The 18,651-nt window shown below is 36.4% G+C and overlaps 1 protein-coding gene across 4 annotated transcripts in view; it reads left to right on the top strand.

The window, feature by feature from the left end:
• STX17 (syntaxin 17) overlaps window positions 1-18,651 on the top strand; it is a 59,857-nt gene that overhangs the window by 17,301 nt on the left and 23,905 nt on the right. For all 4 annotated transcript variants that reach the window (XM_044779143.2, XM_070519131.1, XM_014842232.3 and 1 more), the window contains exon 3: window positions 7,059-7,124. In XM_044779143.2, the coding sequence (XP_044635078.1) occupies window positions 7,059-7,124 (66 nt within the window). The remainder of the gene's footprint in view (window positions 1-7,058; window positions 7,125-18,651) is intronic.

Genomic DNA, 18,651 nt, shown 5'->3' with positions numbered 1-18,651 from the left:
TTTGACTGCACCATTTAGTTCATTTACACTTAAACTAATTATTTATAGATATGTACTTATTGCCATTTTGTTACTTGCCTTCTGGATGTTTTTGTAGTTCTTCTCTGTTTCTTTCTTCTTCTGTTTCTCTCTTGCCTTGTGATTTGATGACTTTCTTTAGTGTTACTTTTGGATTCCCTTCTCTTTATTTTTTTTTGTATTTATTACAGGTTTTTGGTTTGTGGTTACCATGAGGTTCGTATAAAGCAACCTATGTATACAGTAGTCTATATTAAGTTGATGGTCTCTTTAAGTTTGAATGCATTCTAAGAGCCCCATGTTTTTACTCCTCACAATGTTTTATGTTTTTGACATATTTACATCTTTTAGTTTTGTGTACCCCTTAACCTCTTAAGTAGATATGGATGATTTTAGTACTTTTGTCTTTTGACCTTCATACTTGCTTTGTAAGTGGTTGATCCACTACCTTTAATATATATTTGCCTTTACTGGTGAGCTTTTTTCTTTGGTAATTTTCTTATTTCTATTTGTGGCCTTTTCTTTTCCATTTAAAGTCCTTTTAACATTTCTTGTAAGGCTGGTAAACTTCTTTAGTCTTGCTTGTCTGGAAGACTCTTTCTCCTTCCATTCTGAATGATAACATTGCTGGGTAGAGCATTCTCGGTTGGTTGTAGGTTTTTCCCTTTCAGTGCTTTGAATATCTTGTGCCATTCTCTTCTAGTCTGTAAAGTTTCTGTTGAAAAGTCAGCTGATATTCTTATGGGAGTTGCCTAGTACATAACTTGTTGCTTTTCTTTTGCAGCTTTTAAGATTCTCTCTTTATCTTTAATTCTTGACATTTTAATCATAATGTGTCTTGGTGTGGGCCTTTTTGAGTTCATCTTGTTCAGTACTCTCTGTGCTTCCTGTACCTGGATGTCTGTTTACCTCCCCAGGTTAGGGAAGTTTTCAGCTATTATTTCTTCAAATGAGTTCTCTGCCCCTTTGTCTCTCTCTTCTCCTTCTAGGACACCTATATTGTGAATATTAGTATGCTTGATATTGTCCCAGAGGTCCCTTAAACTGTCCTTGTTTTTTTTTTTTAATTCTTTCTTCTGTTCAGCTTGGTGATTTCCTCTACTCTGTTATCTGAATTGCTGATTTGTTCTTCAGTGTCATCTACTATTGATTCCCTCTAGTGAATTTTTCGTTTCAATTATTGTATTTGTCAGCTCTGATTGGTTCTTTTTTATATTTTCTAACTCTTTGTTCATCTGTTCTTCTCCCAAGTTCAGTGAGCATCCCTATGGCCATTACTTTGTACTCTTTATCAAGTAGATTGTTTATCTCTGTTTCATTTAGTTCTGTTTTTGAGGATTTGTCCTGTTGTTTTATTTGGAACATATTCTTCTGTCTCCTCATTTGCTTACTTCTCAGTGCTTGTTGCTATGTATTGGGTAGATCAGCTACATCTCCCAATCTTGGAAAAGTGGCCTTATATGGGAGATGTCTTATGGGACTCACTAGTATGTTCCCCTCTTGTCACCCATGCCAAATGCTCCAGGGGTATCCCCTGTGTGGGCTGCATGTGCCCTTCTGTTGTGGCAGGGCCATGATTGCTGCAGGTCTGTGGTAGACAGGGCTGGCTAACTGGTTGCAAAGCCTGGCCACATGCAGCTGCTGTGGATGCACTATTGGGTGGGGCAGGCCCCCAGTGTAGTTGGCTTTGAGACCTGGTGGCACGCAACTGCTGTGGATTTGCTGATGAGTGGGTGAGGTCCCTTGTGTGGCTGGTTGTGGGAGCCTACTGGCACACATCTGCTGCAAGCTCACTGGTGGGTGGGGCAGGCCCCTGATGTGGCTGGTTTGTAGGACTGGGGGCACGTTACTGCTGCTGGCTCTCTGGTGGGTGGGCCAGGCCCCCAGGACAGGCTAGCTGTGGGACCCAGTGCACAACTGCCTCAGGCACACTGGTGGGCAGGGCAGGCCCTTTGTGTGGCTGGTTGTGAGGTCTGAAGGTGCAAGACTGCTTTGGGCTCACTAGTGGGTAGGGCAGGTCCCTGTTGCAGGCTTTATGTGCTACCCAGCTGTAAACAACTGCCTCAGGTACACTAGTGGGTGAGGCAGGCCCCTGCACTAACAGGCTAGAGGGAGAATTCCAAAATGGCCAGCATCTTTGTCAGCATAGCTGAACTAGATCTCAAAAATGGCTGCTGCCAGGGCCTGGCTCAGTGGCATTGGCGGTTAAGTTTGCGTACTCCACTTTGGCAGCCCAGGGTTCACCAGTCTGGATCCTGGGCGCAGACCTACACACTGCTTGTCACCTACACACTGCTTGTCAAGCCATGCTGTGGCAGGCGTCCCACATATAAGTAGAGGAAGATAGGCACAGATGTTAGTTCAGGGCCAATCTTCCTCAGCAAAAAGAGGAGGATTGGCAGTGGATGTTAGCTCAGGGCTAATCTTCCTAAAAACAAAAAAGAAATTCTGCTGCCAGTGTCTCAGTCCCTGGAGGGTTGGGGGCTGGCCACCTCCTGTGTCTCACCAGAGGCACTCCAAGCTTAGTAAGTGAGTCTCTTTTTTTTTTTTTTTTTTTTAAAGATTTTATTTTTTCCTTTTTCTCCCCAAAGCCCCCTGGTACATAGTTGTGTATTCTTCGTTGTGGGTTCTTCTAGTTGTGGCATGTGGGACGCTGCCTCAGCGTGGTCTGACGAGCAGTGCCATGTCCGCGCCCAGGATTCGAACCAACGAAACACTGGGCCGCCTGCAGCAGAGCGCGCGAACTTAACCACTCGGCCACGGGGCCAGCCCCAGTAAGTGAGTCTCTTTTACCAATGGATTATGCACTTTTCTATCTGGTGGTTTTGTGCTGGGTTGAGTGAGTCTGTGCATGGGCTTTTTAAGAGCAGGTTTTCCTTTCCCTGAAATTCTGTAGTTTTTCTGGCTTTATTCCTGATTGTTTTCAAAGCCAGATGTTTGGGGATCTTGTCTCTCCTGTGCTGGATCCAAGAGCAGAAGTGTCTATTGTGGAGTTTGAATCCCCCACCCCTCCAGGAAAAGCGCCATGCCTTTGAGATCGCTCCCAACCATGAAGCACCGTAGCTGGGGTGTGGTTCTTTCCTCAGCAGGGCTGTAACACTGCCTCTTCCATCCCTCTCTGTGTTGTCCCTTGTTGTGGAGGCTCTTTCCATCCAGTTTCAAGATCTCTCTCAGAGGAAATTATTTCACATGTAGTTGTAGATTTGTTGTATTGTGGGAGAAGACAAGCTCAGGATCTTCCTACACCACCATCTTCCAAAGTCCTGGGTTTTGTATTTTTGATATTTGGGTAGGCATAATGAAGTTAGTTACTTCTACACACACTATGGGGTAGATATTATTACTTATATTCATTACTTGAGCAATCCTCAGTTTATGGCTTGCGATCATTGGGCCATCTGTTAATATTATGTGGCTTTTCTGTTAGAATCTGATGTTTTCTAGGTAGACAGTCATGTCATCTGTGAAGACAGTTTTATCTCTTCCTTTATAGGCTTTGCTCTTCCTGCCTCCCTTTCTTTCCCTCCCTCCCTCCTTCTTTCTTTTCCTACCTTTCCTTCCCTTCCATCTTTCCCTGCTTTCCTTTCTTTTCTTTCCCTTTCCCATTTCCCCTTTCCCTTTCTTTCACTAGCTAGTGCTTCCAGTGTGATGTTGAATAGGATCAGACATCCTTACCTTGTTCCTAATATTAAGGAATTGTCTTTCACCACTAAGCATAGTGTTAACTGTAGGGTTTTCAAACATGTCTCTACCAGGTTGAGGGTGTTAAATTTTATTTTTAGTTTGCTGAGAGTTTTTGTAATGAATAGACATTTGTCAAATATTTGTCTTTAAATCTATCATCTTGATATTTTTGTGTATTTGTCCTATCTGTTCTCTGTCTCCCTTTTTTTCTTTTATTCTTTTCTTTTGGATTAATTGCATATTTTTTATCATTACACTTTCTTCTCTTTTGTTAGCTTATTACTTATACCTCTTTGTTTTTTATTTTTAATTTTTAGTGGTTGCTTTACAGTTCACACTATTTATCTTTAACTTGTCACAGTCTATCTTCAAGTAATGTTATAGGTATATCATTTCATGTATATTATAAGAACCTTACAACAGTATACTTCCATTTCCTCTCTCAGGGTCTTTGTAGTATTATTGTCATGTATTTTACTTCTGTATATGTCATTAACCCCACAATATGTTGTTGTTATTTTTGTTTTAAAGTGTTATATTTCAAAGAGATTTTAAAAATAAGAAAAAAGCATATTTTATATTTATCTATATATTTACCATTTTCAGTGCTCTTCATTCCTTTGTGTAGAACCAGGTTTCTGTCTGGTATCATTTTTCCATCAGCCTGAAAGACTTCCTCAACGTTTTTTTGTAGTACACGTCTACTGTTGATGAACCCTATTAGCCTTTTTATGTTTGAAAAAAATCTTTATTTTACTTTCACTTTAATTAAATATTTTCTCTGGGTATAGAATTCTAGGTTGAGTTTTAGATTGTTTTTCATTACTTTCAGGGTGTTGTTCCACTGCCTTTTGGCTTACATCGTTTCTGGTGTGAAGTCTTCTGTCATTCTTGTCTTTGTTCCTCTGTAACTTGTGCCTTTTTTTCCTTTAGGTGCTTTCAAGATTTTTCTATCACTTATTTTAAGTAATTTTATTATGATGTGCATTAGTATATTTTCTACATTTTTCTTGCTGTGATCTTCCTTGAGTTTCTTGGATTTGTGCGATTATAGTTTTTATCAAATTTGGAAAAGCTCTGACCATTTTTCAAACATTTTTTCTTCCCTCTCCTCTTCAGGGAGTCCAATTACATATGTACTATATTGCTTTCAGTTGGCCCATCACTCACTGATGCTCTGTTCATTTATTGTCCAACTTTTTGCTCTGTGTGTTTCGTTTTGGATAGTTTCTGTTGCTATGTCTTTAAATTTACTAATCTTTTAACAACTAGTATGCATTCCATTACAGTTCGTATTTTCATGCTTTTTTGCATGCATACTAGTTGTTTATGGGATGCCAGCTGTTGTGAACTTTACCTGGTTGGATACTGAATATTTTTAAATTCCTTTCAGTATTTTTGAGCTTTATTCTGAGACACATTTGAGTTATTTGGGAACACTTTGATCCTTTTAAGGCTTTCTTTTGTAGGATCAGAACAGCCTTTATTCCAGGGCTGATTTTTTTCCCCATAAAGGGCAGTACTTTGGAGTATTCTACCTGATATCCAGTGTATTTCAAGGTTTTTCCACTCTGACTTGTGGGCACATGAACTGTTTCTGGCCTCATGTGATCTGTGGGGATCAGTTCATCTGTTCCTTTCCAGTGGTTCTTTTTCTGATCTCAGATAGTTTCCTTGTGTACATGTGCTGATCCATACTCCGCTGAAGGCTCGAAAGGAAAACTGAAGATCTCTGGAGCTCTCTCAGTGCAGTCCTCTCCTCACATGCAGCTCTCTCCTCTCTGATGTTCTGCCCCATGAATTCTGGCAGCCCTGGCCTCCCTGAGTTCTCAACTCTGTTTCCCTTAACGTTAATTTCTCTCAAAATATCATGACAGATTAGTACTGAATAATAAATTTAAAAGTGGTTTATTTTCAAACATGTATCTTTGGCTTCCACTCTCTTTTTATTAATATAACACTGCCTAAAAGAGCATTTATACTGGATCTGATAGCATCAATTCAGTTCTTCTTATAAATGAAAGTAGTTTTATACTTGTTTTAAATTTCTGTTTGGTAAATATATTTTCAATATAGTACAATTATTTTTAAGCTTAATAGTTATTATTTAGTCCTTAGATGATGTAAAAACATTTAGGTGTATCAAAAGAGGTTTTTGTTTCGTTAGTTACTACCAAATTTAAAGAATATGCAGAATAGGGAATATAAAAATGCCCTAGAAATTTTTTTAGTGCTCTACCTTTATAATCTATCATGCTTTTGATGCCTATCTGGGGAATTTTAGTGTTTCTGTCCTTTCAAAGTATTTCTAGGTTGATTTTTTTGTTTTTGGTGTGTAGTATACCAAAAATTTGTTTAATGTCATTATTCATATCTGCTAATATCTTAATTATTTGGATTTTTTTATTTCAACCAAAAGTAGTATATGATGTTTGGTTTTGATGTTTATATTCTATGTAAATATTCTGCTATAATGTTATCACATTTTGCTGTGGTTTCTGCCAAATGACAAATTTTCCATGATCATGCTCATAAAGTTTCTTGGATGAAACTCTGAAAGCTAAGCATTGCCTTGGTAAAAACTGAAGCATATATATTAAATGTTCTTTCTCATTTTTTATATACTTTCTAGTCTGCAGTATCAGTGTTACTTTTTCTCAAAATCAGCTTTCAGTTTTTATTACTTGACACAGTCATTGACAGACATTTAAAATTCTTCATGTATAGTAAGAATATCTGATGAATGCTGTTAATCTTTTTATTTTTCACATTCTTTTACATTCTCATTCTTTATTTTTATTTTAATTTTTTTTTTGAGGAAGATTATCCATGAGCTAACATCCACCACTTTTTTCCTCTTTTTGCTGAGGAAGATTGGCCCTGAACTAATATCCATGCCAAATCTTCCTCTATTTTATATGTGGGACGCCTGCCACAGCATGGCTTGGTAAGCTGTGTGTAGGTCTGCACCCAGGATCCAGACTGGCAAACCCCAGGCCACCCAAGAGGAGCATGCGAACTTAACTGCTATGCCACTGGGCTGGCCCCCCATTCTTTATTTTTTACATCTCCAGAGTTTGCAATATAGACAAAGTATCTACTCTTTTTTGGTAAAATAAGTAGTGTCTAGTGATTTTTGTTTGCTTTACCATTTGCCAGAAATTTGTATGTAATGTTTTTGAAAACTTCCTATTTGTATGGTCTTTGGAGTTAACTGCCACTACTAAGTCAATAACTTTTTTAGCTAGTATCTTTAAGTTTGGGTCGGTGAGTGTGGATTTTTATGAAAACTAGAAGTAACCACTTGAGTGATAAAAAAAAGGAATTCAAGTACCTTTCCCCTCTCTTTTCTATAGTATCAAAGGTGCAGAATCTGGGATAAGTTACATGAAGAACATATCAATGCAGGACGTACAGTTCAGGTAAGGCTATTATATTGTTTCTACTAAATCAACACGAAAAAGCTAGTCTTAAGAAAATTTTGCTAAAATAAGAAATACCCTTGTACCTGAATCCTTTTATGCATAGTTGTACCTATTTCCTTAAGGATGCACTTTTACCAGGAATTACTGAATCAAATGTCTTACATATTTTTAAGATTTTGATTCATATTACCAAAATTTCCTCCAGAAATGACATATCAACTTACTCTCTCACAATTAATGCATTTTCCAAAAACCTTACCAACACTGTTATTACCCATTTCCCAAATTTTTGCTAATTAGTAAGTTAAAATTATGCTGCGTTGTTGTTTTGATCTGGATGTTTTCTTTTATTGCTTTGAAGGGTAAAAGTTTTTTTCGTATGGGCCTTGCATATAATGTTTCTTTTGTAAATTACCTATTCGTGTCTCTTGCCCCCTACATATATTATATTTTCTTTTGTAAGAGCTGCTTATAATTTGAAGATACTGATTTTCTGTCTGTAATATTGTTGCAATAATATAGTGTTGCAAATATTCTTTTTAGTGACTGGCTTTTTAGTAAATAAATTTTAATTATTTTAAATTCATTTTTTAAAATCATATATTTACATAGTTAAAATCCAAATAAAATAAAAAGGCTTATTGTATACTACCTTTCTCCATCTTTAAGTCCTATGTGGAAGAAGCTATGTTTAATCTTTTTGGACATTTCCCCTGGTGTTTAGCTCTTTCTTCCTAAATACCATGTGTAGGCTGGTATTTCTTAATCAGGTTTATCGCTTCACTTCTTGCTATTGTAGGTAGTGATTAGTTTTTTACCCTTCTCTCCTACTTTCCTTTCTCCTATATAATTACGTATATTATAATTTTTTAAAATCATTTATTTGATAATTTAGTCCTCTGTGTTTTCTCTTTGCTCTTTTTTAAAAAATATTTTATTGCAAGGGTCAGCAAAGTATGGCTTCCGGGCCGAATATGGCCTGCTATTCACCCCATTTGTTTACATGTTGTCTTTGGCTGCTTTCACACAAAACAGCCCTTGAGTGGTTGCAGCAGAGACCATGTGGCCTGCAAAGCCTAAACTATTTGCTCTCTGGCCCTTTGCAGAAAAAGTTTGCCAATCTCTGTTCTGTTGGGTGTTAGGACTCTTGGATTGCTTATCTAATTTTCTGTTTTCTGGGAGATTTCTTCAGCTTTATCTTCAATTGTTTTTACTAAATTCTTTATTTCTGATATTATAATATTTAATTTCCAAGAGCTTTTTCTTCTTCTCTTTTCCTTTTTTCATAGTATTTTGTCTTTGCATATAACTTCTCCTGCTTTTCTGAGACACTAAAAAGCTCGTTGCTTGTCTCCTGGTGGACTTCACTTAAAGGTGCTTTGGCAAGCTGGTGTTTTCCTTGGATAAACCTCCAAATATCAGTATCTGGAGGTTGTTCTGGTTTAGTTTGCTAAAGAAGAATCCTCATTCTCCCCTTAGGGCAAGTAGGCATTTATTTTTCAGTTACAGAAGCAGGTTAGGTGAAGGTTGCTGGGCTTTCATGGTTCAGGTCACGCTTTTACATAAATCGCTTATTTTAGCCCTGTGCCTGGTGTTTCTGAATCTAGAGTCTGTTTCTACAAAGATTGCATCTCTGGTCCTCTTGCATTTCGGAAAGGTTACTATAACTGCAGTAAAGTGAATATATTGGGATAGAATGAAATGAATGCAAGAGATCGTTTAGGAGGGGTTACAGAGATGGTGGAGATAGAGAAAAACAGATTGATTTGAGATCTAGATAGAAATTTGATTTCTCTCTCTCTCTCTCTTTTTTTTTTTACTGCTTGCTAACTAGATTCCAGGCCTAAAGATCAGGAACTATGTCTCTGCTATTTGCATGTCCCATAGTACCTGGTGCTCAGCAAGACTCGATGTTTATTGAATGATAGTAGGCACATTAATGTCGATGAGATTATTATGACTTGGATTTCTTACCATCTTCACTGTTTAATATGTCATTAAAAATCACTTATGATTTTCTTGAGTTAATGGTTATGGTCAAAGTGTTTGCTGATTTCAAAAATATATGTATTTACATTATTGACCTCCATCTGGCGCAAAAGATTTATATGTGCCATTAAAGTAGTGAGATTGAAACTGTTGTTAGAGGTAGATATTCGCTTTGTTTTATTCATATCTGCCCTGAATTTCATGTATAGGCTTATTTTTTGCTAGTTTGTGTAAAAATTATTTTTGGACAAACAATTTCATGAACAGTTATCATAGATTTTTTTAGATTTAGCATTATTAGATTTATATAATAAGAACTATCTTCACTTTGATTATAGTGTCTGTTGAAAAGGAGTTCTTAATTTAAATGTAGTCTACTTTAACAAGCTTTTCTCTTATGGCTCGTGCTTTTGGTAGCTTGTTCAAGGAATGTTCTCTATCCTAAGAGTAAGAAGATATTTTCCAAGGAATGTCTTAAATGTTTTGCTTTTAACGTTTAAGTCTAATCCATCTGGACTTGATGGTATAAGGTAGATAGAAGTAAAATTTCATTCTTCTCCATTTGGAAAGTCAGTTGTCTTTCACTGTTAACTGATTTCTCCAATGCTATTTACATATCACAGTTTCATATATGTATGGGTCTGTCTCTGGTCTTTCTGTTCCATTCCACTGCTCAATTTGTCTATTTCTCCACCAAGTTCCACAGTATCTTAGTTAAGACAGTCTTATGATAACGCTTGATATCTGGTAGGACAATATTTCCACCTTACTCTTCCTTTTCAGGAGTGTTTTGTCTATACTCACCCCTTTAGTCTTCTGTATAAAATTTGGAATCTCGTTTTCAAAGTTCATATACAATTTTGTTTGGAATTTGGGAATTGCATTGGATTTATCAATCTAGTTAGAGAAAATTGACATATTTACAATGTCTAGTTTTCCTACCTATGAATAGGGGGCTATCCTTGCACTTGTTTATGTCTTCTTTAATTAATATTTGTGTATCTTTATAGTTTTATGCATACAGATTGTGATAGATTGTACTTTTTAAAGATACCTGCAAAATATCTTCCATCCTACATGGTTGTCTATGGTATGACCTTGTTATTCTCCCACCAACAGGTGGAGTCTGTTCCCCTCCCCTTGAATCTGGGCTGAGGCAGAAGTAATGCTGCGTGGTTTCTGAGACTAGTCAGAAAAGGCCAGATAGCTTCCACTGGTTCTCTGAGGAGGCTAGCTCTGGGGGAACTTAGCCATGGCATGAAATGTCCAAGTATCCTGAGACCTCCTTGTGGGAGATAGCCACAGCCACAGCTGAGCCCTTAGGAACTTCCAGCCTCAAGTGCCAGCCACATGGGTGAGCCAACTTAGACATCCAGTGCAGCTGAGCCTTCACAGGACTGCAGCCTCAGCCAACGTCTGACTTAAACGCATGGGAGAGCCCAAGTGAGAACTGCTCAGCTGATGACTTCCTAAATTTCTCTTCTACGTTAGCAAAATCAAACAATGGTTTTAGGCCCTAAGTTCGGAAGGAATTTGTTATGCAACAACAGATGACTGGAATATAGGACTTACACTTATTTTGTTTCTCTATTTCAATGTTTTTCATTAATCTGTTACTATCTATTAATTAGATACTAGACTATTAATTAGATAATTTGCCTATTTAATTAATCTAGTACAATCTCATTCTAGCTGATAATAAAGGATTCTGAAAAATATATCACAATTTCTACTTTGAAGGAACTTACCTAGACGGGAATTCACAAAAAGTTAAATAAAATATTTAAATAACAGTTTAAAGCTTTAGAAAAAGATGTCAGTGTATGACTACTGATCAAATATATTGTAGAGACCAGTAAGTGATATACTGCAAGCTGTCTGGATGCTGGCTAAGAGAGGTATTGTTCTCATTTTTCAGATAAAAGAAGGCTGAAGAACAGAGAAACTTAGTGTTTGTCTAAAGGGCAAAGCCTTAATAAGTTGTAGTGCAGGAATCCAATCTGGAATTATTTTTAAAGGTTTCATTTTTTTCCTTTTTCTCCCCAAAGCCCCCCAGTACATAGTTGTATATTCTTCGTTGTGGGTCCTTCTAGTTGTGGCATGTGGGACGCTGCCTCAGCGTGGTTTGATGAGCAGTGCCATGTCGTGCTCAGGATCGAACCAACGAAACACTGGGCCACCTGCAGCGGAGCTCACGAACTTAACCACTTGGCCACGGGGCCAGCCCCTAATCTGGAATTATTTTTAATATTAACTTAGGTGGATAGACAGTAGAGTATTGCACTTAATACCTACATAGTAGGTCCTCATTAGATATTTGTTGAGTAAATGAATGGAGGCCTTTTTCTCCTTTGATTTTTACTCCTTTTGGTGGTTCAGTGAATATTTTTTAAGCTATGTATATTCTTTTTGGTGCCTTTTGATATTGAAATAAGTGTGAAGTCATTACACTACTATCAATACCTTAGTGTAGTAGTTAGGTAATACAAGTAAAGAATAGTCCAGATTTATTTTAATTAAATAGTTATCACTCTGGAGCCCTTAATAATAAATTATATGATGTCTAGAATGTGTTTACTCTACGTTGTTTAAATGTTTACCAGTGGACTTGTGCTCTGTGTTTGTCAAGAAATCAGATTAATTATTGATACCAAATGTTTTCTGCTGTACACAATTTGCTCTCAAAATTACATGTTGTAAAAACACATTAGGAATCCTTTAATCAATATTTAACAAAGGCAAATATATGCACAGCCACTCTTCTTTTAATCATTAAATACATAATTAGTCATTTTTCAGAATTTCAATTAACTCAGAATAATTACTTTTTACAATTATCAGTACAGATAAGTGTATATTTAAACATATCTTTTAATCTTTAGACAGGAATTTCAGGATATTTCTGAAAGAAGGGGAAAAAAGCCATAACTAGTTATTAAATTTAGTTACAGAACTAAAGAGAGAGATATGTCACCTTTATTTTACTGAAAGTTTGGCCATAGTTTGCAGTTTACTACTTGCATACTGCAAACCTTGTTAATTGCTGAGTTGGTATACTTTCTTCTTTTAAAACTTACTTCATTGGTTGTAGACCCATTTATCTGACTGTGAATATTGCAGCAAATTTTCAGAACTTGGCATAATATTTGCTTTTCTGATCTGTTTATTAGCAGAAACATTTGAACATTTACTATTAATACTATTCTGGACACTGGGGCTATAGCTGTGAGCAAAACAGAAGAAAATTATTGTTCTCACCAAACTTATGTTCTAGGGGTGGTAATTGGCGAAACAGAGACAGATAATTTTTTTAAGTAAATAAATGTATAATATTTAGATAGTTGTAAGTACCATAAAGTAAAAGTAAGGCAGGTTAAAGGGAACAAAGAGTCACAGAAGGTGATGAGGGTTCTTTTGTATAGGGTGGTTGTAGAAGGTTTCTGATGACATTTGAGCAGAGACCTGAAGAAAGTAAAGGCATAAACCATGGGGGCTCGACCATCACCACAATCCTCGTAATGTGAAACCATTCAAGATAATATATTCATCTCCCCAAAAAGTTTCCTCATAGCCCTTGGAACCCTGCGTGTGGCTTCTCCCTTCCACATCCCTCTGCAGCCCTTCCCCTCTCCGCACATGCACACACATCCCCCAAACTTCCATCCCACCCCCCGGTATCCAAGCAACCACTAACCTGCTTTCTATCACTGTACACCAGTTTGGATTTCCTAGAATTTTATATAAATAGAATCATACAATATGCACTCCTCTTTTGTCCAGCTTCTTTCACTCTGCATAAATATTTTGAAGTTCATCCATGTTATAATGTGTATCAGTATTTCATTCCTTTGTTTTATTGATTAGGTATTCTCTTGAAAGGATACATGACAGTTTGTTTATCCATTCATCTGTTGATGGACATTTGGGTTGTTTCCAGTTTGGGGCTGTTACAAATAAAGCTGCTATGAATATTTGAGTACAAGACTTTGTATGGACAAAGGATTTTATTTCTCTTGGATAAATACTTATGAGTGGAGTGGCTGGATCATATAGTAGTTGTTATTCTCTAACTTTTTAAGAAACTGTCAAGCTATTTTCCAAAATGGTAGTACCATTTTATGTTCACACCAGTTCCTCCATATCCTTACCAACATTTGATATGATTGGTCTTTTTAATTTTAGCCATTTTAATAGGTCTGTAGTGGTATCTCATTGTGATTTTACTTTTCACTTGATTAATGATATTTCTGTTTTATTTTGAATTAATCGAGTATTTTTCATTCATTTTATCTCCTTTCTTGTCTTACAAGCTGTAACTCTTTATTTTGTTATTTTAGTGGTTGCTTTAGGGTTTATAGCGTATTTCTTATTAGAGTTTATATTCAAGTGCTGTTATACTATTTCACATGTTTAAGAAACTTACAATGTACTTCTGTTTCTCTCTTCCCAGTCTATATGCTATTGTTGTCATATATTTTACTTATACGTTTTACATACTTCATAGTGTTAAACAATCAGTTATGTTTTTTAAGTGATTTATATATTAAAGGAAAAAAATCTTATGTATTTACCTTTGTTACTTTTATTTCTGGTGTGTTTAATGCCTTTGTATAAACCCATATTTCCATCTGGTGTCATTTGCCTTTTGCCTGAAAGACTTCCATTAACATTTCTTGGAGTGCAGTTCTGCTGGCAATGAATTCTTTCATCTTTTGTATATCTGAAAAGCCTTTATTTGGCTTTTGTTTTTAAAAGGAATTCTGCTGTATAAAGAATTCTATATTCTAATTTTTTTCTTTCAGTACTTTAAAGATGTTCGACTTTCTTTTCACTTGCATTGCTTCCAATGGGAAATCTGTTTTATTCTTATCTTTGTTCCTCTGTATGTGTCTCTTTTCTTTGGCTGCTTTTACTAGTTTCCCATTATCACTGGTTTTGAGCACTTTGATTCTGATGGTCCTTGGTGGAGTTTTCTTCATGTTTCTTGTGCTTTGAATTTGTTGAGCTTCTTGGATCTTTAGGTTTATAGTTTGCATCTGATTTGGAAATGTTTTGGCCATTATTTCTTCAAATATTTTTCTGTCCCCTCCCATCTCTCTTCTCCTTCAGGGACTCCAATTACACATATGTTAGGCTGCTTAAAGTTATCTCACAGCTCACTGATGCTCTTTTAAATTTTTTGAGTTCTTTTTTTCTCTGTGTGTTTCATTTTGGGTGGTTTCTATTTCTATGCCTTCATGTTCACTACCCTTAGCAGCAGCAGTGTCTAATCTGTTATTCCATTCAATGTATTTTTCATCTCACATATTGTAGTTTTAAACTCTAGAATTTTGATTTGGGTCTTTTTAAAATATCTTTTATGTCTCTAGTTAACTTTTAGAACATATGGAATATAATTATAATAACTGTTTTAATATCCTTCTCTGCTAATTCTAACATCTATGTCAATTCTGAATCAGTTTCAATTGATTAATTATTATTCTCATTATGGGTCATATTTTCCTATTTCTGTGTATATCTGGTAATTTTTGATCGGATGGCCTTTGCCTAACTGGGTGCTGGATATTTTTATGTTCCTATATATCTTCTTGAGCTTTTTTCTGGAATATAGTTAAGTTACTTGGAAACATTTTGATCCTTTTGGGTCTTACTTTTATGATTTATTAGGCTTGACTGGAGGTGTGCTCAGTCTAGGGCTGATTATTTCCCCACTACTGAAGTAAAACCTTTCTGAGTGTTCTGCCCTGTGAATTAAGAGTTTTTCCAGTTTAGCTGAGGGGAACAGACGCTGTTTCCAGCTTTGAATGAGTGCTGGGCACTGTTCCCTTTAATCTTTTTGTATGGTTTTTTTCTCCTAGCTTTGGATAGTGTCCTCATATACGTGTTCTGATCAGTTCTCTGCTGAATACTTGGGAATTACCCTCTGCCTAGCTCCAGGATTCTCTTTCTGTGCAGCTCTCTCCTCTCCAGTACTGTTCTGCAAACTTTGCAGAAGCAGAAGTCTGTTGTTATGCTTTGAAGCTGCGAGTGTCGAATGGGTTTAACTGTTTTCTCCTCTGGGATAAGAAAGCGTTAGCATTAAGAAAGATTTTGTGACCAAATTTTGAAACTAGGTGAAAAAGTTGAAAATTGTTACTATGGTAATAAATCACTGAAGAACATGAAGTTGGCTTTTATAGAAACTTGATCAGCCTAGTCTCCATAGCACTGGTGATGCAGAACTTTTGAGAACATAGACTTTTTGGGACTCACCTTAGAGTTTCTGATTCAGTAGATTTCAGACCATATTTGGAAAGATACTGCCCTACAGAGTCTATCCGAGTTCCATAGGTAGCATAAATACAAAAAAAAAAAGATTCAGCCATGGATCTTGTAGATGTAAAATGTGACTTTCATGATTTTATTAGAAGTATAGAACACTTGAGCTATCTACTTTAAAAAATTTTTTTAAAGAGAATTTAAAAGAGAGAGGCAATAGAAAAGAGAAGGAATGAGGAGGAGAGAGAGAGACATGAGGACAGTAGAGAAAAGTTAGGAGAAAAGAAAAGATTAGAGAGAAGCAAGGCCAGGTAGAGAATGGAAAAGATAGATTAGTAGATTCCAAAATGAATACTATTAGAAGGTAAATTGTTTTAGGTTATTATGAGTTTCGGAGGAATTTAAGCTTAAATTTTGCCTTGAAATATTTATGAGCTGATTAACCAGGATTTAGGATGCTTAGCCTCTGCTCTGATTGTCATAGGTACTATAGAACTTCAGGAGAAAATTAAATCTAAGGCACCATCAATTGTAAGACACACCATTATTTTGTGTCCCTCTAAGAAAGAAAAAGTGCTGCTAGTTAAATATGGCACGGTGCTTTTTTTACCATCCGTTTTAAGGTACATTCCAATTTCAGAGATGTTAAAATGTGTGAAAGATATTGTGTCCTAAAATTGATGAAATATAGCGTTTAGGAAGTTTCTACTCTTCTTCTTCACCTCTGTCTTTTCCCAATCTGTTGTTTTTAGTATGTTCTATTTTCCCAGCGTTACTCTTCAGGGACAGCTCACATCTCACCTCCTTCATGACGCCTGTGTAGATCCTTAAAATGAGATGTTCCAAGTTTCCTTTGAACATGTTTCTTATGCCCCTTTCAATTTTGAATATTTCTCCTTAATAGAGAATCAGAAGCAAAACAGGAGTTAAGTAGTTCTGCTTTCTCTGCATCATCTGTTACCATTATACCATCTGCCCCAAGCAGTAGGCCTAAACCTTCTTTCTTATTCTTCTTGCTCTACATGTATTTTTTAAACCCTTTTTATTGTTCTTAACATTTTTCACCAGCCTCCGCTCATTCTGGGCTCACTCTTTACTTACGTGATTCTCCTTGTTTCACACCTCTCTTTTGTACTCATCCTTGTTCACATGCCTTTCTTTTCGTTCTTTTATTTTTTCTTAAATAAGTCTCTTAAAATTCTGAACTTATCATAGCACACCTTACAAAGCCGTATTGGATTTTTAAGATGCCATTTTCTTTTTTTTCTTACCAGATTAACTTTGTGTTATATTGTCAGAATTTCACCTTTTAGAAACTCTCTTAAAAAAGATCTCCCTCTCACGATATAATTTCTGCTGTGGCATCATACAACTGTTTTTGCTAAACTTGATTCACTTCCTTAAAGTGTCGGTTTCTAGTATTCCTTTTTGTAACCAATAGGAACTCCAAGATGGCATGGTTGCTTTTTCTCATGGGTTTCATTTCCACTACACTATTTTATGCTTGAACGTCAGAATTAATTCCAAAAATGTAGTTCCTTTCATTATCTCTTCCAACTGATGAAAGATGAAATGCTAAAATGCTATAAAATGCATAAAACATAAATATACACCTAAACAAATTATTATAAGGTGAACACTCATGTAACCATTACTCAAATCAAGAAATAGGACATTACCAGCATCCTGGAAGCCTTCATAGCCTCTTCCCAATTCTAGCCACCTTTCTCCCTCCAAAAGTAATCACTATTTTGATTTATGTGGTAACTACTTTTTAGCTTTCCTGTATAGTTTTACCACCAAAATGTGTCATTAAGACTATAGTTTGGGTGCTGGCCTGGTGGCACAGTGGTTAAGTGTGCACGTTCCACTTCGGCGGCCCAGGGTTTGCCAGTTCAGATCCCGGGTGCGGACATGGCACTGTTTGGCAAGCCATGCTGTGGCAGGCGTCCCACATATAAAGTGGAGGAAGATGGGCACGGATGTGAGCTCAGGGCCAGTCTTCCTCAGCAAAAAGAGGAGGATTGGCAGCAGTTAGCTCAGGGCTAATCTTCCTCAAAACAAAAAAAAAATGACTATAGTTTAATTTAGTCTGTTTTTGAATATTATATAAATTGGATTAAGCAGAATGTATCTTTTGTTTCTGGCTTGAGATTTATCTATGTTGTTGCCTATAGCAGTAGTCCGGTCATTTTCATTGCTGTATATATTCCATTGCATGCGTTTACCATAGTGTATCCATTTTATTGATGGACTTTTGGGTTGTTTTCAGTTTCTGTTACAAATGCTATTAACATTCTTGTATATTTTTACTGGTACACATGTGCATACATTTCTGTTGAGTATATTCCTAAGACTGGAATTGCTGGCTCATCATGCATCTTTATTTTTAGCTTTAATAGATTATGCCAAACTGTTTTCCGAAAAATAGTTGTACTGATTTTATACTTCTTCTAGCAGTGAATGCAAGTTCCTTTGGGTGCCACATCTTCGCTAATATTTAGTAAAGTCAGACTTTATTAGCTGTTCTGGTGGATAACTAACTACAGTGTAATTTACATTTACCTGATTATTAGTGAGATTGAATAACTCCTTATTTGTTTATGAGAAGTGCCCCTTTAGGGTTCTTGGCCACATTTTTATGGGTTGTTTGTCTTTTTCTTACTGATCTGTAAGAGTTCTTTGTTCTGCCCATGACCCCTTTATCAGTGTATGTGTTGCAGTTATCTTCTTCCACTCAGTGGTTAACCTTTCCCTTAGTTGTATTCCTTCATGACTGGAAGTTCACTTAATTTAGTATAGTCTAGGTTGTCAATCTTTTATGGTTAATGCTTCTTGTGCCACATTTAAGATGTCAATCCTACCCCAACATCGTGAAGATACTCTTCTGTTGTTTTGCCTATCACATTTAGGTCTACAATCCATCTTGTTGATTGTTGTGTATGACGTGAGGTGGTGTATGCAGTATGGATACTCGGATGACCAAGTACCATGTTTTGGAAAGATCCTGTTTCCCAGTACTGCCCTGCAGTACCACGTTTGTCATAAATCCCATGCATGTATGTTTGGGTTGTTTCTGGACTGTTTCATTGGTGTATTTGTCTATTCTTGCACCAGTTCCACACTGTCTTAATTACTGTGGCTTTATGATTAGTCGATGTTTAACAGAGGAGGTTCTCTTACATCTTCTTCAAAAGCTAATCTCAGCCCTGTCTATGCATTTCCATATACATTTAGAATCAGCTTGTTGAGTTCCGCCAAAACAAAACAAAGATCC

This window comes from Equus asinus, chromosome 10 (assembly GCF_041296235.1).
Source record: "Equus asinus isolate D_3611 breed Donkey chromosome 10, EquAss-T2T_v2, whole genome shotgun sequence".
In the NCBI taxonomy this organism is placed as follows: Eukaryota; Metazoa; Chordata; class Mammalia; order Perissodactyla; family Equidae; genus Equus; species Equus asinus.
This window is presented reverse-complemented; position numbering and strand designations above follow the sequence as displayed.